Here is a 25,923-nt window from a genome sequence, read left to right on the forward strand (position 1 = left end):
CCACACTCACAATTACATTTTCTACAACTTTGTTATATAGAGATACTGCTGAAATTGCTGAATACCACTGTCTCAGAGTTTTAGTAGAAGATAGTAAATAATCTATCCCTAATTTAAGTACAAATGACAACTAGAATAAACACATCAGAGATAATTTGTCACACTGTTCTGACGATGTATTTAGGTTGCTTTCCTGCAATTTCAAACCAGGCTCAACACTTCAATCAGTATAACAATATTAGTTAATGTATCATTTTAAGACCATTCCAGACTGCTAGAAAACTCTTGTTCAAGACAATTTATAACCAGAAAAATCTGTCTCTATGCCATTGTATCATAATTTTGTCTGGGGAAGCAGTATTTTCTACACTGCTCGCAGCACTTTTCTGCCAGTAGAGAACACATCTCCGTGGACTAGATTTCCTGCTATACTAGGAATACCCTCTGCCAGGGTAGAGTTTACCTCAGGGTATGTTCTATTGTGAAACAAACCCAGGGAAATAACTGCAGGTAACTATGGTCCTGTGAACCAATCATTTCCACTTAAGTCTGAAGATGGAGAGAAATCTTTTTTTGCCAATTAAAATGCATTTCAGTACCTACTTTTCCTAACCTGAGTATAGGACAAAAATTCAAGGAACTCCACTGCATGACTGGTGAACTAATACATGTGCCTCTACCTCTTCAATCAGGAATGGATGGAGAAAATGCCACAGGGATAGCTGAAGAACTCCTGTTCCTTAGAGTATTTCTCCAGCTTCTGGAAAAGCTTTCACTTTGCCTGAAATCTTCTTTGAATTCCAACTTTACAAGATTGTTACAATTACTTACATAATAGTAGATTCTCTTTTTAGATGACAAAGGCTTTATCCACTGCCAATTGGTTTCATTTTTCTTTGGTTTTCATTTTTCTTTAGCAATATCTCAAAAACCAAATTCTCTACCTGTAAAAACTCCTTTTTTCTCAACAAGACATTCAACACGAAATATCTCTCAGACTTGTGCCCAAAGTAAGCAAATAACTCATAAAGTCATATGGGGATAGTAACACAAATGTCACTGGTAGTTAAAATAGAGAGCTGAGAACAGTGACAGTAGGGTATCTTCAAAGCAGCACAGTAATAGCTTTGCAATTTTTCCACCTCCATGAATACCATCTATTTATAATAATGTCCCTTCTTATGTATAAGAGTGAAGTTATAACATTAAACTCCAATAAATTGTATTTGCCAATCATAATGAGAGGGATAAAAATAATTAGAATTACTGTGACTATCATCATAAAATGCTGACAGCCCAGCTACAACACCCTAACCCAGAAATCAGCTACCAAATTTTACAGTGACCCTTACAATCTATTTCATATGGTCTCCTTGGTAACCAGAAAGTGAACATATTTCAGATGACAGGAGCACTCAACTATTTATTCCATACAATAAGGAGTCAGCTCTAAGAAACAGTAAGTACACATCTCCCAGAGAACTTTAAATACAGCACATTTAAACTTATGTTCAAATATTACTACTGTGCCTTGAATAGAAATTTACTGCAATGAGAGGACAAGTAAATCACTTATCCCATTATGGGCACAGACAAATATTCTTTACACCAGCTGGACATCACAAGTGAATTCCAAGAAGAAATCTTTCCCAGTTCACTACAATAAATCTCGCCTAAAACACAGGCAAAGATACAACACTTTATCTCTGTCAGTTCACTACTAACATGATAAACTGTGGTGGAACTTTGGGTCACTTATGTAATGCCATGGTACAGGAACATTCTCTATGGTACATAGCCGGAGGGGCACAACCCTCCTGCAAGCCTGGGCTCATCCATAGCAGCCAGGAGTCACTGGGATACAGCATGACAGAGTAGTGGCTACACCAGCAATTTGTTTCAGCAAGACCCTGATGAAATAGAAGTTCCATGAGAGGGATGAGATGCAAAATGGACACACATCAGGCCTGCAAAGACCCAAGTGAAGCACCAAAGACTGTTTAGAGGCAGCAAAGAAATTCCGATGTTCACAAGGAGCAGTGAAATTCACATATTCTCAACTCAGCAGAGCACGACTTTTATAGCCTATTAAATTTGACCTTGTCTCCTGTCTGGGGTATTGGTGGCTCTGTTCTGTTCACTGAAACAGATAGGTAAATTATGATTTCAACTGCAACAGGCACAGAGACAAAGCACGTTCTTTTTAAACAGGGTTGCTGATATTACAGATATATAGAATGAAAAGAACACAACTCCGTCAATGTATGCAATACAAAATGATTAGCAACACCTTACACAAATGGCTTTGAAATAATTTTATAAATTAAGGAGAATAGCTATCAGTAGCCATGATTTTTTATGCTAATTCTTTTATACAAGCATGGTTACTTAAAAATAATTAACCACTAAACTCCACGACTATAACTAAAGTAAGGAGAAGTTTAAGGCAACCTCAAGATTTCCCTAACAAAGGTGAAAGAAAAAAATATAGTTTTCATCCCAGTGCTTTAAAACTACCTAGAAGGGCTTGCACAAAAAAAAAAAAAATACACGCTAAAGGTTGTATCTGATATCCAAGAAAATAAAAAAATATAGGAAATTATAATTATTGAGCTGTGTTCGCACAAGTCTCTAATGAGAACAAAATTATGAGCTTGGCTGACAGAATTAAAATTTTAAATCTTAATTTGTGAGTATGTGTGTGTGTACACCTGCTTCATATTGAGTGAAAAATCACCAGTGTCTCCATGGGGTACTGCTGTAAGCAGAATGCAGGCCATAGCAGGCTACCCTGGCTGCACCAGGGATCTGTGCTCCCTGGAAACAAAGCAACAAGGCCGAGACACTACTGGGGTGATCCAATAAGCTACAAAGGGTTTGAGCACAGCAGAGCAAGCTAAGAAGAAACCCCACAGGTACAGAAGTGTTTGGCCTCTTTCTTTTCATCTTCCTCTTTCCACCCCTCAAGCAGCAATTGCCGCTCTGGGCAGGCGGGGAGCGAACGGGGGCTTGGGCTGGGCAGTCTCCATCGCTTCCCCAGGCAGGGAGCTTCAGTCCCAGCCTCCAGGCAGGACTGCACGACCAACCTCACACCATGGGGTGTCCCAGTGCTGGGGAGCAGAATGCTTTGTGCCTCTGCTCCTGCATATCCAGCTAAGAAGGAAAAAAATCTTGAAAAACATAAGCAAGAGGGAATAAATGCTTTAGCTTAGTCCTCAGGCAACTGGTCCAAAGATGTCTGGATTACAGGTGTTTTAATCAAATGTCTAACCTAAATGTAGTTTTGTGAATATACTTAGAAAATTAGAAAATAGTAAGTATAAGTAAGTAATAAGAAGGTATTACTAAGTATAAGTACTTGGAAATTACTTACTTGTAGCCTGGTCTCCACCAAATACCTTAGCCACTAGCCTGTTACGTAAAAAGGGGAGGGTGGGAGTGGGAGGATGACAATATTTTCCAGGAAAAGTGGCTGCATGTGTTACTCATGCCTAACAGATGGGGCTCCTGTAAGGGATAAGGCAGAAAGAAGAGAAGCATGTCTGCTGCTCTGCCTGGAGCTCCTGTCTGGGCTCTGCTGAAGGGGAGCTATGGGGTGAGGGGCTGCAGGAACGCAGGGTTTTCCTCCTCCTGCCTGCTGAGGCTCAGTTTAGGCAGAATTCAGATGGCTTTTAATGTACACACATGTCCAAGTGGTATTGACAGAAACGATGTCATGTTTGGAAACCTCAACAAAACCAAGATCTATTTATAATGGACTAACATCTCCTGAAATGCAGCACTGTAATTATGTGAAAATATATAACAGATAGTGTCATTTAAAAATACTAAATGGCACATAAAAATGTCTACTTCCTGCCTCATTTCTCTGGGCTTGCAAAACAATAGCATTCATGGAATGGTGCTTCTTATGCCAAGTTTAAACTGGAAGTAAATTTTAATGGCCTGTGAATGGAAATGATTGAAAGCAGCAGATTGCAGCAGTAACACAAGTGGCTGAGCACTGCACAAGGGTGCACTGAAATGACTGTGCCAGGAAGAACCACATGAGCTTCAGAAGGTGCCAGCACAGCACAGCACTGCTCCTATCGTAAGGCTCCCTCACATTCTGTTAAGGAGTAATTGTGATAGGAAAACTGAGCAAAGATGCAGTTTAACATTTCTTTTGTCCAGGGGATCAAGTAAGTGAGCAAGTGTATCTGCATAGTTCAGAACTGGTATCATCATGTCAGGCTGGCAATAACTTGGGTTATTGCCAGCCTGAGGCACTATGCCTCATTACCCAGAACAGTGCTATAGGCTTTTACAGATCTAGTCCATACATAGGCACCAAGTAAGCATTCCCTTGGTATGTTGTTTTTTCAGAACAAACATAAATAAAAATGTTCAGCTTTTCTCACAGACAGGACATAGAACTACTCCATCCTTGGCTATTCAACCCCTCCTGCTGATGGTGTGCCACTCACAAAACATTTACGTATTCACTGAGTGGGAGAGATTCTGACTCTGCAGCCTGATGCTCAGAGTGGGAGGCAAAACACATGGATTCCAGTTCCTTCTCCAGGGAAAGTTTAATTATTATGCAAAGTGCGTAAGGCTCAGCAGGACCAACCAGCAGCCATCCTAAAGGTGATCATAGCCCTGTCATGGTGATGGGAATGATGAGTCCGTGCCTCTCTTAGCAGAGAACCGAACTGATCCCAGGCTTCTTTGTGTTCTGGTTAAACAATGCAAACTTTTAGTCTTGAATAAAATGGGGACACAGACTGCTGAACTTTAATCAGTTCCACCAGCCCAGGACCAAGAAAAAGCCTTGATCAATTCAACATACAGTATGAATAGCTTTAAGGGAAGCAAACTGTACCCTTAAACAAACAGCTAACTAGTTAAAAATATTTTACTCACCTATCCAAGTATCCTGTCTATTACAAAGATATCCATAACCTTAGAAATTATTCTAACACATTGCTACACTATTTTTCATTTTGTTTCAATTTAATTATCAATCACACATATTTCTGCATAGTATCATGACAAAACATAAGAACAGGTTGCTAAAAGTTATTTCTAATTTATAGAAATCAAGAATTTTGTCCCCCCCAGATACTCTTTGAAAACACTCAGGATATTTTATTCAAATGCTTTGCCTATACTGTATCAAAATCTTATTTGCAAGTTAGAATATTGGAAAATTAGTAACAAACTTCTAATACAGAATTACCTAAAGAATTCATTAGAGAAACTCTGACCTTAGATGTTAAGGAAATCAAGGCTGTTCCAACAGGATAAAACAGTATTTTGGAATATGTGAGACTGATAAATTATGACAAGTTCATTAAATTCATGCTACTCTTTCTCCATTTGTGGGCAAAAAGAAGTATAGCTACATCCTCATGAAAACCCAGAAGTTCTTAGCTGCTATTTTACTGCATTCTGGTACAAGGCAGGTTCAGGTTTACCAGGCTAACATATTTAACACTTGAGAGTGAGAGTTATGGACATTTGTCACAGCTATCTTGAACATAAAATTATGAAGGGACAATCAGGATTTTCCATAACACACTGAACATCTCCTTTATTTTCTTTGAACTCTGAGACTCTGGGAAGGAAATGCACTCTTGGTCGAGTCCAAATTTTGCATTCCTTTTCCTTGGCCTCTGTAAAGCAATGAAGGATTCTTATGAGGCCTAGATAGCATTCTCCTAAATTTATCTTTGATTTATAGTTAAGGAAGCCTTTAACTGGAACTTACCTTCTAGCACAACTGTCATTAAATTACCAGACATGGAGAATATGTAGTAATATAATAGACGTATATAATATAGAGTATATTTTTATATATATATATATATATATATATATATATATATATATACACACACACAAATGTATATAACAATTGTTACCATAGTTTCAAGCATTCAACTGCCTTCTCACACAAACATTAAGGGAAAAAACCCCACAAGGCTAAAATTTGCACAGCTAATCCACAACTATCTCTTTGAGCATTTATATTTCATTTTCAGAAGACAAAATTTTACAGTAATAATGTGCATGGAAGCTCCATACACTTTTTAGAGACAGCCTTCAAAAGGCAGGTGCTCAATTGCACATGCAAAGTGGGTGCATGTAATGCCTGACAGGTTACTGCATATGCACATGGAAAGCAAATTAACAGTCCCAGGCATGTGATGGCAATCAATTTACCATAAAGACAATGACACATTTTACATCCGCGGTCACACGTCTGTGTTAGAACACGCAGATTAGGTGCACACATCTCAGAAATACACAATGGGATACCTAATCTGGAGTGTTTACTTGTCAATGTCAACTTTATTTTTAGAATAACTTGAAGAGAAATAAGGAAAATCAGCAAGGTTTTCTAAAAGAAAGACTTAGCCACACAGTACAGGATCAGCTTTTGTCTGTCAGTGAGCCAGATGCAAGAAACACACGGTGGTTCTGTCAGGTACAATAAGCACTGAACACAAAACAGCAGGAAAAGTAATTTGCAAGCTTGTATACATACCTAAAACATCTGGAAAGGGAGAGCATTAATGAAGCAAAGAATGGAAAAAGCCAACACAATCAGGTTTTGTACAAAGCATACAGCATGAGGTACGTTTATAACAAGTGTAACACACACAGAATAAGGTCTGGGTTCTTTTGACAAAGAAATGCAGCAGAAGCACAAAGCTGGTTCAGTTTTTGCAAATGGCATGTGTCCATATAAAGAATTAACTAAGCCAATTTGGGCTGATTTTCAGATGAATAAGATTTAACCACGTACTGTACATTTTTGGAGAAAAAATCTGTTCAAATTACAGATTTCTTCTAGGCTTTTAAAGAAATTTGCCCTTTCCTTCAATTTAGTTCTAACATCTCACGTGTTAAAACATGTAACAATATTGACAAGCAAACATTTCCCTTTACATCAAAGCAAGCTTAATTAGAGTGTGTCCAGTTTCAAACTGGGATAGAGAGGAATAAGACTGTACTATCCAGCTAAATCTTTATGAGCCAGACACTATTTTAAAAAAGTTCTTGAGAACATCAATTTTATACTAAATATTCAGTGGCAGCACTGGTTTCCAATAAGTCAAATCCCAAGCCTATTTTTAACTGATTCCATTACAAAAGCAAACTGTCAGTCGATAGGTGTGTGTAGCATTATAAGCTGAGAGAGACTCCCTTATAATCCTGCAAATCCAGTTCCTTGTGGTTATTCCTATTTCTGATTATCACATTGTTGGTGTATTTCTCTTTGAAATTAATTCAGGTTCATCTATTAAATCATCCCAAAAGATGGTGCTCACTTCACTGTTCTCTGTGTTATGTACAACAATGTAGACCTGTATTGGGTGATAAGGTAAGAGTTCTCAAAAAGAGGTACATTTATTTTTCAGAGAGAAGTATTTGGTATTAATATATCAAGAACAGAACTTTTTTACTACCTTAAGTAATTAAAGGAACACTTATTAAAATAATAAAAAAATAACGAAATATTTTCAGAAGTCTAAGAAATAGCCTTCTCTGCTGCAGTTATAACTGGTGCTCACAAACATGATCATAAGTGATCATCTCTGGCTTGGCTGCATGAGCTACCACTACAAAAAGTTTGATGAGTAAAAAAATAGCTTTTCATTGAGTCTGGTAGGAAGGAGGGATTTGGATTAACAAAAAGAAGTTCTGGGGAGCTATATTTGCTATATATATGTATATATATATATATATATATATAATGTATATATAGATTTGCATAAAGGCATTTTTAAGTTGCACCAGATATAGGAATAAACCACGTAGATCTCTGTCCACGTGCCAATGACTGCTCAAGGAGGAGAGAGAAGAGAGCAACTCATCTCCCCACATCTCATAGTTATGCAGCCAGGAAGTCCTTTCAGAGCAAACCAAAACAAACAAAAAAAATTACTGTTTTTCCTAACAAGAACAAAATTTTTTTGTGATAAATACCAGTTTTAATTACCTAGGCCAGAACTAAGTCATTGTAGATAGTCTGAACAAAAACAAACAAACAAACAAAACCAAAAAAACCCACAGCACAAATTTAGAATTTAGTATTTGCTGAAATTCTAGGGTTTTTTTCTTTCTCCCCTCTGTGATTCAGGGAAAAGACTGTATTATTTTCATTTTATAGAAGGGAAAATGTAGGTAGAGAAAAAAAATCATTTTCCAGGACTCTGAGCAGACCTGCAGCAGATACTAGAAAAGAACTAATGTGGTTTGAGTCCTGATTCAATAATGTATCTAAAAGACTTGTAGTAGTAGAGAATATTATTGGCTGCAAAGCTAATGCTGATAAAATATGAAATGCCAAAATAGCTCTCCTAAACCAAATCTTTGGTGATCAGTATTTCAAGAGAGCACATTCAGGAACATACAATATAGCTGTTCCTTTAGGGCTGGTGTCTCATTCAGTATGCAACTCCATACACTGTCAACTGATAAGAAGCCATTGAATAATTTACTTTCTCTTCATTGTCAAATACGTGTTTCACATCTCATTTAGAACACATGGTTCTAATCTTTCTCTGAAAACAGAATGCATAAAATATTTATAGGCTATTTTGTGTAGCTTACTTTGGTAGTACATGCAGAAAAAAGATTTTTCCCTTTGAAACATATCAGTTAGGTGAGAAGCTGGAATGATTTGTATATTCCAAAGAGAAAACTGAATTACAAAGAACAATCACAAGTTATCAATAATTCGGGGGGAATAATTTTCAGAAATGTAGTGTCTGATTCTTCAGAGTAATTACCAGTAAAAATTATATTCAGAATAGAAAATCAGGAAATCCTGATTCCTGGGGATTCTTTCTTCCAAAATGGAACATAACCTTGAAACTTCTTTTAGAAGTCAGTACTAAGACTCAGGACATTCCTGATGATGCTCTGTACTGTCAGTACAGAGTATCAGAACTGATCTGAGAGAAGGAAAAAATTCTTTGAGCTAGGCTGGGAATGAAAAGAAAACCTCCCCAGATAAATGTCTGCAAAGAGTAGAGCCTAAAAAAAGAGAACTTCTGGGGAATGAGGATCCACAAGGCTGATATTTTCAAGCTCCCAAGAGGAGCTCTAGTTCGACATAAAGGACTGCCTGCTTTCCATCCCCTTCTCCAGGTTTACTATGCAACATGCTGATTTTCATGGTATACACTATTATTTGACAGGTCCAAAGCTTGAACTTCTGTTTCAGCTACAACACTCAGTTTTTCTACAGAAGATGCTTGAAGTATACAAAGAATACTGGGAAAAATAGCCATCTTCATAAAGTCTGTAAATAACTAATCCAGTCCTGTGCAGCAGTTCTGTATCAGAAGTAGGAAAAGCCACTATTGCACTGGGGCAATTGCATTGCTTCCAGTTCCCCTTTATACATTTTTCAAGAATATTAAGGCAGAGGACTGGTGGGAAAATAGTCTGTAAATATTTGATCAAAGGCTGGATTACAGCATATATAACCTAAAGATACTAAAATGCTGCACAGTAAGCCTTCTTATTACCACTTCCTAACCTTTATTTTGCACTGCTTATACTTGTAAAACTAATAATATTCTTTTAATAGGATATCTCATTGACTTATAGCAAATTCATCACACAAACTGAAAAAAAAGCCACTATATAGTGTGATATTGCCACTCACCTCTTCTACTTCAGCCAACTAAATACTCGCAGCAGTGGTGTCGTGTCACCTACCAGCAAACTACAATGATGTTTTCTGATTTGGCTCTTATTTCTGCCTTGAGGTACATTGCAGATAGGCAAGGGAACAGGCTGTAACATGCCTTGTACTTTTTTCTTTTACCTTCTGCAAGGGTTTTCCACTGTCTTACAAAAGCACTTACCTTTTCTGACTCCAGGTTATTTTGTTTTATCTCAGTTTTCCTCCCAACACTGCTGCCACATCACTTCCCTCCCTGACTTCCTGTCTGAATTCTGTCCTCCCATGGTTTATCCCATGCCTAGAGCCCTGACTTGGAGGTGCTCTAGGGTGGTGCTCAGTGGGTTTGACTATCTAGGTGCTCACTGGGTTTGACTATCCCAACTCCTTCTCCATCAACCTTTTCCGTAACGGATTTTCACTACTTGCCTTTCTGCCTTAGCCTGGCCAGCCATTTATTCCTTCAGGTGAACATCTTTCAAGTAAATGACTTTTTATTCCATTCTCCATGCTGCACAGAAAAGGAGGTACTGTAAATTGAAAGATGACCATCTTTTCACCTCAGTGCTGCTTGGCTGCCCGGACTCAGTCTGCTGGGAGCAGGTTCTGCTCAGTATCATTGCTGGACCTTTCCAAGGAAAGCTGAGTCTTCAAGCAATTCAGATGCAAAACTTGGCATGTCTTAATATCAGTTTCTAATAATTTGGTCAAGTTTTATCATTAGTTTTATAAAATTGCCCAGAAATATGTAAGTGAAATTTTGTTCAGTTCACTAGCAAATTTCAAAACTCTGCTAGATTACTAGAACAATGGAAGTATTACAGCCTCTGAAAGAAAAGGGTTTGAGAATATTTCCGCATATGTAAAATAATTTTTTCCCTAACTTTATGCTGGAATGCCCAGTTGCTCTGGTCAAAGGTCTTTGAAGTTATTTTATAAATCAGTTAATTTTTAAAACAATACTATGCAACTGAAAACCTGATATGTAGCAGGAAATCTTAGTTAATAACAGGCCTGTTACAAAAACTAGAGAGACACATCTTCCTATCTATCCACATATTTGCATATATATATAAACTCTGACATCTTTTGGGTATCCCAAACTGAGGTTCTGTCAGAACTCCCATTTTAAATACCTCCATCTAAAAAAGTACCTTGACACAAAGAAAAATGTTGATGCTCTCAAGAGTACAGTTCTACATGAGGTAAAGGTGTACAAGATTGGGCAGCATTTAATTTTTATTGATTTTTTTTTCCTGTGTAGAATTTTGTGATAGGTGTTCCACAAAATGAGAAATTAATTATATGCTTTCACTGCTACATATATTTGCTGCATATATTTGTACAGTATTGCAAAGTTGCACAAGCTTTGCTGATGAGGCTGCAAACTTAATCATCATTATTCTGTTCCATGACTAGTTAACCTCCATACTTATTACCAGTTTTCAGTCCTAGTCAAAATAAGTGACACTTTATCTTTTCATTAGATTATTAAACAGTCTGGTGACAAGACTGAAATTCACACTAAAGAATATTCTTGTGTGTAAAGATATTAATTAAGTTGTTACAGTACATTGCATTTTCATATTTGAAAACACTTAAGACACACTTGGAAGCTACAGACTACCTTTAAGCAAAAATCCACAGCCTCCATATATCTGAAAGCAAAGGTTTTATGAAATAAATTTTCAAGAAAGGGAAGTAAAAGTTTTTAAGGCAGAGAAGCTTTTTCTAAGAAGTACTACTATATTAGCTAAATGTTAAGTATTCAGTCGTAGCTCAGGTGTTGGAAATTTTTTAGTAGCATAACTGATAGGAACTTATTTAATAGGATGAATGAAACTACTTTCCTGTTTCACAAAATTTACAATTTTTCAAGATGCAATGCTGTGTTCAGGGGAAACCAATCTCTGTCAAAGACTACTAAGAGGAACCTGCAGCTCTGTAAAGGCAGAAACATGACTGAGTATTCATCATTCAGGGATGTAGCAAGTTCCCCTTTGTTTGGTATTTGATGGGGGACTTGCACAGGATTCATTATGGGATTTATAGGATTTTATCCCATATCTCAGTCAAGCCTTACACAAGTATATAGATGTAGACTCCTGGCAGGATCCATTTTAGAATCACAGAATGGTTTTTATTTGAAGGGACCTTAAAGGTCATCCAGCTCCAGCCCCCTGCCATGGACAGGGAACCTTCCCCCAGACCTCTTGGCTATTTCCAGGTGTCTCTACACAGAGAATGCACCAGTAAGAGCAGCAGAGTCCAGGATACATCTCACTCTAGAGGAAAGGCAAAGGCAGTCAGGAATTAAGAGTCCAAAATAATCACCTTTTCCTCCTAACTCAAGGACACCTTGCAATGGGAAGCTCCAGTGCAGCCACCTGTACTGTAAATGGTTACACTTAATTACAACTTGCCAGCTAAGTTTATTTTTCTTTCTGGGTAATAAATGTTTAATTATTGATACAACTGGACAAGCTTCAGTACAAAAAAGACTCACATAAGATGACAGATATTTAGGCTATGAATGTAGCTATACAGTTTTTTACTGTACTCCTTTTTTGCATCCTTCCTTTTTTTGTACCAACCTTACAATTAGTTAAAACTGATAAAAAATTCATAAAATGTGTACTTCAATAATTTTTCTCAGGCTTCATGTCAGTAGCTATCACTACCAGTAATCTTATTAAAAATCATGCATAGTATCAATAATATTCATATAATTCCAAGTATTTAACCAGAAGAACATGTCTTCAGATTTTATACGGATGGCTCCCTCTCCCCACTGAGGCCAAGAGCCAAACATGAAAACTGAGCACAAGCAGAATAAACCAAAATCAGCACTATAGGAAGTTTACCTGATGGTGATTTTAAAACGATTTCTAGTGCCAGGATTTCTGAGTTATGGGAACTGTGATTTTCCCACAGCAGAGAGAAGGCTATTTTTAGCTTACACGTATGCCATGAGAGTAGCATACTTCACAGGCAATTTGCAGACAGCAACATTGCAGGTACTTACCTAGGCTTGATCTGGTGTTGGACCGCTCTATGATCGCGTGCTTACTGGGATTGTTCAACACCGAGCGTTTGGCAAGCGAGATGTCTGCTGTGACTCGTGTAATTGATATACTGCAAAACAAATACAGCAAAATAGCACTGAATGTTATTTAGCTTTCAGAGATGTGGGGAGAAGTCTCGTTTAACACTAGAAGATGGCTAAGACTATAGGAATATAAATTCTCAGCAGCAGAGTATGCTTCACCCAATGTGAAGAGAGAAAAAACTTTATCTAACTTAATACTGCTACAATAACTACTGATAAGTCATCTTCCTACATGTGTCTGGGGAGAGGGGAGGCAGGAGGAGGTCAGGGACTGCTGCAGAAGATGGGACTTCCCCAGGGTCTCCAGGTCTGGTGAGGGTCTGACATTTCACCATTGCCCCCAGTATGAACAGGCTGGTTTCTCCTTTCCCTGACTTCTTGAATGACAATATACTGAATGACAACCTGGGTTACTTTAGCCATACCTGTAAGACATGTAGGGATATGCAGAATTAAATGGTAAAAGTAAGGCTTTTTAGGGAAATGAGTCCAGCAATATAACTGAGGAGTTTTTTGTTTGTTTTGGATTGGGGTTTTTGGCTTTTTTATTGTTCAGCTTACTAGCATGTGTTTTTCTAACAGAGTGTAAGAGCTACCTATAAATTTCCAGAAAGATTCATGCTAGCAATGAAATGCTAGCACCTAAAAACAGGAACTGTAACGTGGAGAAGCACATACTTGAAAAGCCTAGGTTGACTATCTGGCAGGCTCAGTTTTGTGTTTATGAGAAAAGATGAGCCAAGAAAGAAGTGGTTACTTTCAGTTGTTTGCACTGCTATATAACCTTCTGCATATTCTTCTTCCTAGAATAACAGTTACCTTGGTTTATTTTGTTTAACAGGGTCAAAATGCACCCTTAAGGTCCTTTTCAAACTCTCTGGTCTAATGAGGCTTAGAGGTCACATTTTTCCAGTGCTGAGAGTTAAATGAGACTGATGATATTCCCTTGTTCTTCCTTGTAGGATTTTACTTGCAATTTAAAAGAGGAAATAGATTTGCTAAGTGGGAGGGCTCCTCTCCAGCAAGCACAGTTGGCTCATCTGAAATGTAATCCAATAGGCCATTTCCAATGAACTCAACATGTGTATGCACTTATCTAAAAAAAGTTAAGAGCCAGAAGTTAATATGAAATACCAGAATTATGTGCACAATACTGATTAGTAATATAATTTTGGAAATCTAGGGGTGATTGAACTTAAGCTAAAAGCATAACCAAAGGTTATGATTTGTGGCACAACTTTTCACAGATAACGCCATTTGTCTTAAAATTAAATCAAACATGTATACTGGGATACTTATTAGTTTTCTTTATTTGTTAATGGAAGGACAGTACAAGCTTTTACAGCTTTTTGGTTTTTTGAGTTGATTTGGATTCTTTTCTGCCAGTCTTTCTTCCTACAGGCAATAGTAAATTTTTGCCTTTTAAAATGAAATTATGGTATACTGAACAATGGAGATTTATCAGTCTTTTTGTCTATGAAAAATACTATTTTTAATTTTAAGACTTTTTACCATTTTTCTGAGGACACTTTCATGTCTTTGAGAAACGTCACATCAGGAAGACCAAGTTAGCTCTCAAAACAAAGGGTGTTTATGTTCATATTGCAAAACAATTGCAATGAGAGCAGGGACAAGAGCATGGCAGCTCAAAGCAGTAGCATGAACCTGAGAATCCCTGGTGCAAATTTGTTCAGGACCTTAAGTAATGATTACAATGGCTACTGAAGTTTGGGATGCTGCAAATCTGGTATTATAGACACAAATTTTGTTTGGAGTATTTGTGGATTCAACCGGCCACTGTTGGATCTACAACTGAAAATCTGACATGCTCTAAAATATTTAAAGACATAAAGATGCAATAATTTTCTTCTGCTTGCAAAACATGTTTTGATAACTTCCAATTCTGAAGGTGTGTTATCTAGGGTTTGACAATCCTGACTAAAGAGGGATTACTAAAGTGGCTAGGTATTGACATCATTATTCTGAATGAGAAAATCCACCAGCTTAAACCACAAAGTGTGGCATTTTAAAGAACTGAAGCCATTGAGAAAAAAAGTCAAGTTCCCTCTTCATAGTTTTGACAGCAGCAGGACACACAGAATAGTGTTATGGATCTGACCACTTCCAAACTAAATAGAACATTCCTTGAAGTTACAGATTTTGTTATAAAATCTTCCTGTTTTCGCAATTTTTCCTCCCAATGTCAACCCACTAGAACATATTAATCTGGAGCTTGATCCAATACCAATATAATCATGTCTGGAGAATGCATCCGATGTCTCTGCTCCACGGGTCTGTGATGTTGGAGTTACAGACCATGGCACTGCTTTTAGAGACAGACTATCATTTGACATCATGCCACTATTATTTGACATCTGTACCACAGTAATGCCTGAAGGCCCAAATACAAATCCCATTGTGTTACAGCTGAGTGTGCTGCAACCACTCGGATCAGAAGCCAGCCAGTGCAGCTGGTGTGCTGCCAAGGGTGACCATATTTCAGCAAGGTAGGCCACTGCCCCACGCCCTCATCCCACTCCTTTTGAAAATTCCCACTATAGAGCCCAGAACTACTGTCAAACTAAGCTCCTGTCTTGAGGGATCAAAAGTTTGATAATCCCATACAGCAGATAGTCTGAATCCCATATCACTCTTTCTGAGTTGGATGCCAAGTGAGGATGAACCATGGCTCTTGCCAGTTTGCTCAAAAACTGGGAAGCACTGATGAGATATCACTTGAAAAATATTTAAAATCGTTTTTTAATCTGTAGATAACTATCTAGCAATTTGAAGTGTGAATGTCACAGTCCTCAAGAAGAAGACATCCTTTTTTCCACTCTCAACAAATATATGCCCTAGAACACTTCCCACTGCAACACAGCCTCTGCATGCTGTCAAAAAAACTTCCAATCCACACTTATGGTCCACTGATCAAGGAGTTAGCTGTCATTCCTAATTTTGTCCAATGTTATTATTTCTGAAAAACCTGATAATACCCAAACGGAACCTGAAGCATATTTGCATTGCAAAGTACTTACCGCCCTTCGAATCTATGTTTTAAAAAATCAAATAATGCTTTTTGCATCATATCTGTTACCTAGAAGGAAAAACCAACAAATTAATAATTGCATAGGAAATTGATAATACCGAATGCTAAGAATATTATAGAATAAAGCTGACAATAACTCTTGTCTCCAAACAATGAGACTGGAATACAATTTATTCTTAATCTCAATTCTGAGATTAAGTAAAATAAAAATGAGTAGCTATTCAGTAGGAGTGAAAACTGTCTGATGTTTGCCTATGTTATAAATTATCAAATACAAATGAAGCACAGTATTTTGTAAAAAATGAAACTATTTACAACAATCAGTTACCTCATATCCCTTCAGAGAAGGCCCCACTAAAACTACTGGTCGCATAGAAGGCACTACATCATAGGGAGGGATGTGCTCTGTCTGCAAAACAGAAAAAGTTTTCAGCATCACAACACATAAAGTGTTATCCACTCCAAGTATTAGGAACTCTGAATTTCCAGTAATGTCACAGGAATCTCAAATTCATTAACTTTTCCCAGGAACTGGTAGCACAAGATAAGGACATAAGAGGTTCAGGGATTTCTTTTGAAAAAACTTTTCTTTGACTTTAGGGTTTCCTACTGTTTTCATATATACTTAGGGTATTTAAAAACTCTTATTCTGGGTCATGCACTCAGATTTTCCACTGCATATTTCCTAACTGGTAAATTGAAAAGGTTATTTCCAAAAACTAATGAATTGAAATGGTTAATTCTACAGCTGTGGCATCTGTTTTTAACAGAATTTTTTATAGGAAATTATGAAAGAGAAAAATAAAACAAAAGGGGATGAGAAAAGCATAATGCATCTTTTTTAAAAAATGTTCAGATCTGCCCACTGCTTGAAAAAACATTGTGACATCACTGCAAATTCCCATGGCAGCACTCAGTCTGACGTCCACATTTGCACCCACAATTCAATTACAAATTAAATCAAAATAATGACTGATCAAGTTAGTATTTCTAGAAAATTATCATACGCAGAGCTTGGGATAGCATTTCTTCCACTTTGGGAAGTTCTTGTCACCACCCAAGAATGGATTCTGGTAGTACCATATTTGCCAAAATACTAACTGATGTATCATGCACAATTTCTAAAAAAGTATTCTAGCATACAAAGGTAAAATAGATTGCCTCCTTTTAAGGGTTGCAAAAATTTCATATTGTTATCACAATACAATATAAAAAAATAAAATGATAAGTTTGGTATTTTTTCTTCTTTATAAGTGGCTATGAATGGGGTCTAATCAGAAAGAGGTTTTTATCACAAGAAAAGTTTTGGTTTATCTTTGTCTTGGGAATAAAAGATTGAAATCCAAACCCAGAAAATGTGTGGGTGTTACAGAAAAAGAAATGCCAGATCTATTTTTCAAATGCTTACATAGTACAAATACATCAGTCAAGATCACAGAATACAGACATTGTTCATTGTTCCAGAACTCAATGTATCCCAAGGTGTTTCACGATAACATTAAAATAAGTACATACATTCCAAAACACAAACTCACAAAGACAGACATTTATACAGTGACAGCACACAGTGCTACACAAGCAGCAGTCTAAAGCAGTCTAAAACACAGAAAATATTTTTGTGAATGTCCCTCAATGTAATTTTTTTTTTGTTACCTGTAGTTTCACAAGATAATTAATAACATGAGAATGAAGACCAGTGCCCAAGGCATCATAAGCATGTGAAATGAATTTATTTTTCACAGTACAGAATCTGACTCAACATGTTTCCAAGCAAACCCCTGCAATTAGGCTGGGCCTGTATCCAAAAACAGTCCTCTGCTGTTCTTGCTAACATTTTTAATAATCTGATAAGCATATTTGAGACAGATTCGAAGAAAAATTCATTACATTTGTTCAAGTGCTTTTAGCATGAGTGCCCTGATGCAACAGATCTCTGTCTTAATGTGGCTGACTTAACCAAAGGCATTCATGCTAGAAGTTAACCAGCTATTTGACAATCAGGGCTAGCACAGAAGTTACCTTATTTGATGGAATATGGGGTATTTTTAAATTCTGTTCTGTTGCAATGGGCATTTTTTTCTCTGTTTTTTACAGCTTGAAATAATGAAGCTGTCAGCAGGAAATTGAGTAGAAGTTATCTAATGAAAGCATTAAAGTTCATTAATTTAGCAGTAGAGAACCTAATATTTTCTAAGACATTGGCACTGAACTATACAGCTTTCACTGAAGATTCAAGTTCAAATATGAACTCAGAATAAAAACTGGCAGGTTTGAACATATGGCTTTTACTTAGTGGTTTGACTATGTGGATTATTTTGGGATGGCCATCCAGTACATACTGCAAATGTCAGTATTACAAGCCCCACTAACACTTGTAATGATTCTGATATGGAAGAAGAGGCACCACGGAGTCAAAGAAAGATGTGGGACTAACCCTCATCCAGGTCTAAGGTGGTTCATCTGAAAGCTGCAGCTTTGAAAGATGCTTATGCAGACAGCATCCAATACATGTCAGCATGTATTATCCAATTAAAAATATGATTAAGTAAGAAATTACTCATATGTAAGAATCTGCTGTTGATTTCTACACCAGGCTTAACAGACCAAACTGAAACCAACAGTACTGACTTCTGAAATGAGAAGGATTCAATACTATGTAAAAGAACTCAAGTAAAGAGAGACAGAAACAAAGATCTACTTATTAAACACGAGAGCATCCACAGCAGGGACAACAATGTCACTTGGCACTGCTTAAGCACTATAACAGTCGGTTATTACCTGTAAATTTAAGTGAGTGGTTAAAACCAAATAAATGAGAGCTATGAGCACCACAGATTTTAAAACAAAGAAGTCAAAATGTGGTATTTCACTACATAGCTTGGCTGCTACCTAACATCTTTCTAACATACTCCAGCAAAGGCCCTAGAAACCTATTGAAGCTTTTGGCAAAAAGATGCCAATTGCATAATTCTGAAGTTATCTAGGTTATCTATGGAGAGACATCAGCTCTCCTGGGAACCACCAGTACCACTTCCAATAGCTGAGATACTAAATAAGTCTCACTGATGGATGGCAAGAACATTTGGCTGATAATTTATACATGACAACAGGAAAAACCTGAAGTAAACTCTCAAAACAAGTCTGAGGTTTTCCATCGGACATGTGCACTTGCAGACTTTGCACCTAGTGAATTAGAAGCTTAAGTACAGACTAAATTAAAAATAGAACAAATTTGACAATTTGTTTCCAAAGTCCAAACTGAGTATCTGATAAATTCCAATAATGATTTCAACAGACTGAGTAATAAAGAACAAAACTATTGAGAAAGATATAGAAAGAATAAACATGCACTAGAGAGGTGCATTACAATGCTAGAAATAATTTTCTCAAGTATTTTAGAAGGCCTGCTAAGTGTGTGCTTTTATTCCATCAAAAAGGATAAGTATGTAGCAGAGTTTCATGGACACACAGAACTTTTGCCTGTTTTCTTGTAATGAACCAACTATCAGCTCAACACATCTCTTCATCCTTAATTCTAGAATAGCTGCATTGTTAATCTGGAGTTATAATGCTAATGATGCCAGTGGCAGGATAAATACAGGCGATGTCAATATAAACTTACCGATTTCTGCTTCTGCTTAGCTACAGCAGCATGGAAAAGAAACAAAGAACAACAAAGCATGCATGTTATTGGCTTGTCAAAGGACGCAGACAGTTAACAGGACTAGAAATGCGACGCAGTGCAGGTGAGCAAGTGGACAGATGGGAGCTTGGAAGTAGCTGTTACCTTCTTAAAGAAGGGCATTCTTTTCTCTTTGGAGTGGGGTGATGTTACACTGTTTGCACTGGGTTTGGGGGAGCGATGGTTTGCTGGAATATCATTTTCTTCTGCATCTAAGCCAGTGGCATCTATGTCTACAGCTATATACAGACAAACAATTCAGAATTATCAGGTGACAGGGAAAGTAAAGATAGGTTAAAAAGGAAATTACAGGTAAAGAGAAATAAAACTGCCCAGAGAAATAAATAAATAAATAAATAAATAAATAATTAATGAAAGCTAACCATGAAAAAAAAAACCACAATAAAACAAAGAGAAAAATTTTAAGGTGTAGTACTTTAGGATTAGAAGACAGAAGGTGATTTGTAACACCTACTGTAACATTTATAAAATAGATGAATGGCCAAGTTTGTTCTTGTTACACCAGTGTAAATCCAAAATATTCACTTGAATAGATAAGACTTCCACCAATGTAAACAATGGAACTTGGTCAAAAACATTTGGATTCTTTTATAGAAATGAACACTAACTGAAAATGGGTATTGTCAATTGAAATTTGAAAGGTCACTACTGTGTCTATGGGAAATGAAGAATTAGAAGAAAAATCACTTTTGATGACAAAATCAGCCAGATATTGGTACAATGTTATCTACATTTATCTCAGGATGGACTACAATTGGCATTTTTATTCTTTTAAATAAAAATGCATTTTACGCATAAGATACATTTATTAGGAATAATTAAACATAGATCTACTAATAGTGAAAACTAAAAAGAATGGATAGCAGAAGAAAGGAAATTTATCCCAGCTTAGCTCAGAGATGTGGATCCTATGTAAGAGTCAGGACACGGGCACGGTAAAATGGAAGTGAATACAATAAACTGTTGCTGTTCAATCTCTCTACCTCAAAAGAATATATAACAAAAAATGCTTATACCATAACCACAAATTATGTGTTTTTCAGCAAATATTAAGAGTTTCAACAGGAATCCTCACAGCCTCAGTAATAACTACACTTTCAAAATGCAAAGCCGTATTATCCTGAATGCTGAGTAGAACAGATCCCTGCCAACCACAGGTAAAACGAAACAAAACCAAACAAAACCTTTCTCGTTTACAACAATCAATCCTGATCTTAAAGAGTGGTTTAAACTTGTCTCCAGAAAGAAAGCAGATGCACAAAAGTGAACCATAAGCAGTCATACATCACCACCCTCGTGTGTGAAGATGTTACCCTCCTCTCCACTCCCTCTGGTAGCACATACTTATCTTGCCATGCTGTGATGTCAAACTGAGCCTAACCCTAAATAGATCTGTAAGCAGAATCATTTGTATTGAATTTATCCAAACCCTTAATTAATCATTGCAAACTATTATGAAACCATCTTAGTGACCTGATTTTATCTGATTCATGAGTGGGACATCAACTAATAAAGCGGCATACGCTATTAAATTATGTAACAGATAAATATTTCTGTCAAGCCTACGTGCAGCTACTGCAGTGGGGCAGTGATGTCTTTTGTTTGCATAAAGTACATTTTCCCATTTGAATTATCCACAGATCTAATGCCTTGATGTCTGACATCCCCTGAGTTACTGTGCCTTTGAGTCTGTGCTGCCCAGGAAAAATCCACTGAGTAGATCCACATCCTGTTTCTATAATCCTGCTCCAAAACCAGCCACCGAAATCATGTAACATTTTCTTCTACCAACACTGTTGCTTCATCCTCTTCATAAGTATAAAAAGAACATATTATCTTTTCTTGAATACAGGCCAGCACAGATGCTGTAAATCACTCACAATGAGACATATTAAAACTCCTTTGGAATTATGTTCAACCAAAATTGTCAGTAAAGAAAAATCAGCTACCTTAAGCTTTTCCTGTAAGAAAGAAATGCAGAATTTGATCAGCTAGTTACCAATATTTCCTTTTTTCATTCTCAGTCTTCACACTATGGAACATCTCCTGTGACAGTTCTTTTACTGTTAAATATCTTTAGTTCATTGGGGTCTTTTCAGTCATTTTCAGCATTATTCTTACCCAGTTTGGTGGCCAAACAAGAATGTATGGATTTTTTACTATATCAATATTGATTACTTAAATGGATATTAGCCTCTCTTTCATTTGTTTTTCACTGGTTCTTCATCTTGTTTGTGAGTTTGTTTTGGTTTGGTTTTTCGGTGCCACTATTTTATATTGAAAAAAAACATCCCTAACTCAAAGCAAAAAATGAAATTAACTTATTCAGTTAGCATTCTTCAACTTATTAAATAATCAATGTATTTTTAATTGATCATACTTTCAAAGAGAGGAGGTGTGGGAATAATAATTTAATTGTGTTTTGAAGTCACTTGAATTCTTGTTTTAGTCACAAACTATGCCTCTTTCACCTTTCTTAAGACATTATAAGCAAAAAATTATTGTAGACTCAAAATCTTGCTATCACAGAATAAGTTAATTTTCTCTATCCATATATATTTTCCAAATCTTCACTGTAACTGAATAAACTTTAACAGATTTCCTTAGTTCTCCTGAAAACCATATTTCTTGAATGACAGTGTCTGAAGAAACAATTCAGTGCAATGAAAATTAGAGGATGGGTAGCAATCAGTCAGCTGGGAATCCAGGTGAGCGATATCTGTGCTTTTAACTCTAAATTCCAAGCAACATTCTGAAAATACATGTACTGATCTTCAAGTGGTTTTTTGATAGCAAATAATATGACAGCATTTCAGATGCTCTAACTATAAAATTGCAAAATAGGTTGAGTCGATGGACAAAAATGCAGTTGTTGAAAAAGTTGGCCTTAACAGTAAACACATCAGTTTAAAGCCATCAGAAAATAAAAGATTAAGGTGTGTTCTACACACTTGTTACGGACATATATTAGTAAACTAATAAAATATTTTCAAAACAAAAGAGTAGTTAAACTGAGGTGAAATTTATATAAACAAACTGCAATTGCAATAAAGTTGGTTGTTACTAACAAATCTATGGTTTCACAAGACATTTTTAAATTGATTGAACCAAATGAAGCCACTACCAAAATATGATTTAATTTCTCTGTCTCCCTTACAAATGACCAAGTCAATACTTTAAAATCTTCAGGCTCATTTTAAGACGCCTGCTCTGCAGACCAGACTCCATATAAATGAATATGATTGGAAGATCCCTGTCTTTGCCCTAGTACACTCATTAATATTTTTTTTTCAGGTATTTACAATGAATATGAGAAAACATCCAGCAACACAGCAGCTGAATTCAATAGAAATTTGTTTTTGTGTTCTTCTGCTGTGCTTTTTTAATGGAGCTAATGCCAGCATTCTTCCCCAGCTTGCCATGTATTTGCTTCATATCACTTGAATCCAACCTAAAGTTAAATCTGTATGTTGATGCTCTAAGTACAAAATAGTATTTTTGAAAAATTTGTCAAAGGCAAAAAATATTCAGCATCCTAGAATTATGTGAAGCACATTCTCATGACCAGAATTGTGAAACTAAATGTTCCTGATGTTTTAAAATAATGCCTTTCTTGATGCTACTGCAGAAACCTCTCAGGAACTTCTATTTTTATTGCAAATTTTTCTCCTGCGTGAGCAAGTATTTATTGTTCAGTAGGAGTGCTCAAACCAGACCAAACCTTCCACTACCCTACTGTAAAGTAGTCTCACAGATCTGAGATGTCTTTGCTACAAAACTGTGGTAAAAGCAAAGAGGCAACTTTATGTATTAACAGCTCTATCATTATCTGGACTTGCTGGCATTGACTCCATTACTTCAAACCACCCCAAACCAGCCTTATCTGGTAACACATCACTTGGGTTTTACCTAAGAAGAATGGGCAACAAGAAGAAGTGGTCTAAAAGTACATGGATTTTAACAGATTAGGTTCATGAGTCTCTTTACTGAAGGGTTCACCTACTCACCAGATGATGGAGGCGTCGATTTTCTGGAACTAGGAACGATGTCACCCAAACTGGATGAAGAGTTTCCTCCTGATTTACTGGAGTAAAGTAATATATTAGTTTGAAGCTCTGTAGCTTTCTCAATATACAGTCTAGTTTATTTATTATCTGCCTTCTAAATGAGGTGCTAGCTGTGAGAGAAACTATTTCTGGCAGAGGTATAAAATATACATCTCCCACCAAATGTGTGTACATTTTGAGACCTGAGGGACTGCAAACATCAATCATACTTCTTGTGCTGCTGTGCAATTCATTCTGCTGCTCTGACTTCCTCAGGATCTTAATACAATTCAGTAATTAATATGGCTACTGGTATATATTAATTAATATTACTCCCCATTAATAAGAGTAATTCTTAAGCCAGTGAGCATATCTGTTTCCTTTAGTTGAGGAGTTATTGATAAATTGCTAATGAAGATGAGACTGTGTCTACCATCTTTTCAATTAAATTAATGTACAAATTCTTTTGTTTCTCAATACAATATGGCACTTAAGAACAAAAGTCTCTAAACCAAAGTTAAAGCAGTCTAAGGTTTTTGTCAAATTCTGCTTTGTGGAAACCTATCCAAGTTGTGAAAATGAAACAACAGTTCTAGTCTTTTTTATTTCAATTACCATAATGGAAAAAGCTCTGAAAAAGAAAGGTTATTTCATTCTTCAAATAATTCATGTGATAGTACTAGTTTCCACTTTTTTTATCTTGAAATATTAATAAGCATTAAGTTAATGCATTTGTGGTGTTGGACAATGTTATCTTCAGTGAGAATTTCTGGAGAATGGAAGACTCTATGATTTGGAAAAGAACTGCAACACTGGGACACATCTGGCTGTCCCAGAAGTGTCACTAGAGGAATAAGGAATCCAGCATCCTTATGCTGAGGACAGCATGCTCATGGGAAAAGCATTTCACAGCTGGTGAATGCAGCTGAGCACTGCCCAATCATGGTGTCCTACTCTAGACATGCTCTACAAACACTGCTGCCCTTCCTATTGAAGATAGGAAAGCGTTTCTGGCTTCCTGAATGGTTCCTAGTTCAATTCCAGGTTCATCCCACTCAAATACACAGGTGTTGCTAGAAAACTACTTTATTAAGACTACGAGAGTAAAGGTGACATTATTCTATCTTGTAGTATTGTTCAGAATATCTAGAAACAGTGCTTTTTTTTATGTAATGATGGCTGCAGTCAGAGATAACAAATGACTTTACATGCAACTTCCCTCATAAAATGTAGTGCTCTTAAAAGCTGCGATTGTAGGCAATGAATTTGACAAGACTATTTTTTCCCTGCGAGCTAAATAACAGGCACTGGCTTTGGCTTACAAGTAAACTCATCTTAAAATTTTCTGAAAATTCTAAAATGAGCTTAAAATGTGTTTAGAAATAGGAAAATCATCAAAACAATTAAAAATGCTACACAATTTAGATAAATCAATTTTAAGTAAAAAAAAATTACTAGCACATAGTAAATGCACTTACTGTAAGGTATATTAGCAATTATTTCACAAAAAAAGGAAGGAAACAATTTCACAGGTAGGCCACCACAGATGGCCAATCTAAATATCTGCTTTTCTCCCCAATATCAATGATATCAATATACTCATTAATTAACAATATAATATTTTAAATGTTATATATAATATAATATAATAATATAATTTGTTATATATTAATTTCTTCATCGATCAAAAATGTTTGCAGCTGCCACTAACAATAATTAAGCATATATATGACTGATACACAGCATCAATTCCCAAGTTGTGTCACAGACAATGCTGCTTTTATTAATGATTTCTTGTTATTACCTGGAGTAGAATTTTCCTTGTTTTGCCTTTTGTTCATGCTGCAGCCTCATGTTTTCTAGTTTGACTGGGCTTGGTATGAATCCGATTTCACAGCCTTCTTTTACCAATCGTCCTATCCACCAGTCATTATTAAATTTCTACAGATTAAAAAAAAAAAAAAAGAAAAGAAGTAACATACTAAGAAATTACTATATCTGGTGTAACTTTGTTATTAGTTTTAATTTGCAGCTATGCTATTTTTTGTAATTCTTCCCTGCAGTTAATGACTGTGCTATGTTATTATGGCAATGAAGAATTGTGGTAATATTCAGAAACACATTCAAATAATTATTCCTTTCAAATTATTAAAATCCACAGTCCTTAAGTGGAAACCTTCCTGCAAAGACTTCACGTTTCTCCCAGGTTTTTATTTCTACCCATTTCACAATCTTTGTTTTTTTCTTTCTTCACAGACTCCTCTCATATTTGAGAGCTGCTTTTGTTCTCCCTTTGTGGTTCTCCTTGGTAGACACCAGAGACTTAGTATC

General features: G+C 36.4%; 1 protein-coding gene across 4 annotated transcripts in view; it reads right to left on the reverse strand.

Moving 5' to 3' along the window:
* Window positions 1-25,923, reverse strand: part of CACNB2 (calcium voltage-gated channel auxiliary subunit beta 2) — a 246,381-nt gene that overhangs the window by 16,087 nt on the left and 204,371 nt on the right. For all 4 annotated transcript variants that reach the window (XM_030233688.2, XM_030233683.2, XM_018909345.3 and 1 more), the window contains 6 exons: window positions 25,397-25,533; window positions 23,554-23,630; window positions 19,631-19,764; window positions 16,172-16,252; window positions 15,833-15,891; window positions 12,711-12,820 (listed from right to left, as the gene is read on the reverse strand). In XM_030233688.2, the coding sequence (XP_030089548.2) occupies window positions 12,711-12,820; window positions 15,833-15,891; window positions 16,172-16,252; window positions 19,631-19,764; window positions 23,554-23,630; window positions 25,397-25,533 (598 nt within the window). The remainder of the gene's footprint in view (window positions 1-12,710; window positions 12,821-15,832; window positions 15,892-16,171; window positions 16,253-19,630; window positions 19,765-23,553; window positions 23,631-25,396; window positions 25,534-25,923) is intronic.

This window comes from Serinus canaria, chromosome 2 (genome assembly GCF_022539315.1).
Source record: "Serinus canaria isolate serCan28SL12 chromosome 2, serCan2020, whole genome shotgun sequence".
Lineage (NCBI taxonomy): Eukaryota > Metazoa > Chordata > Aves > Passeriformes > Fringillidae > Serinus > Serinus canaria.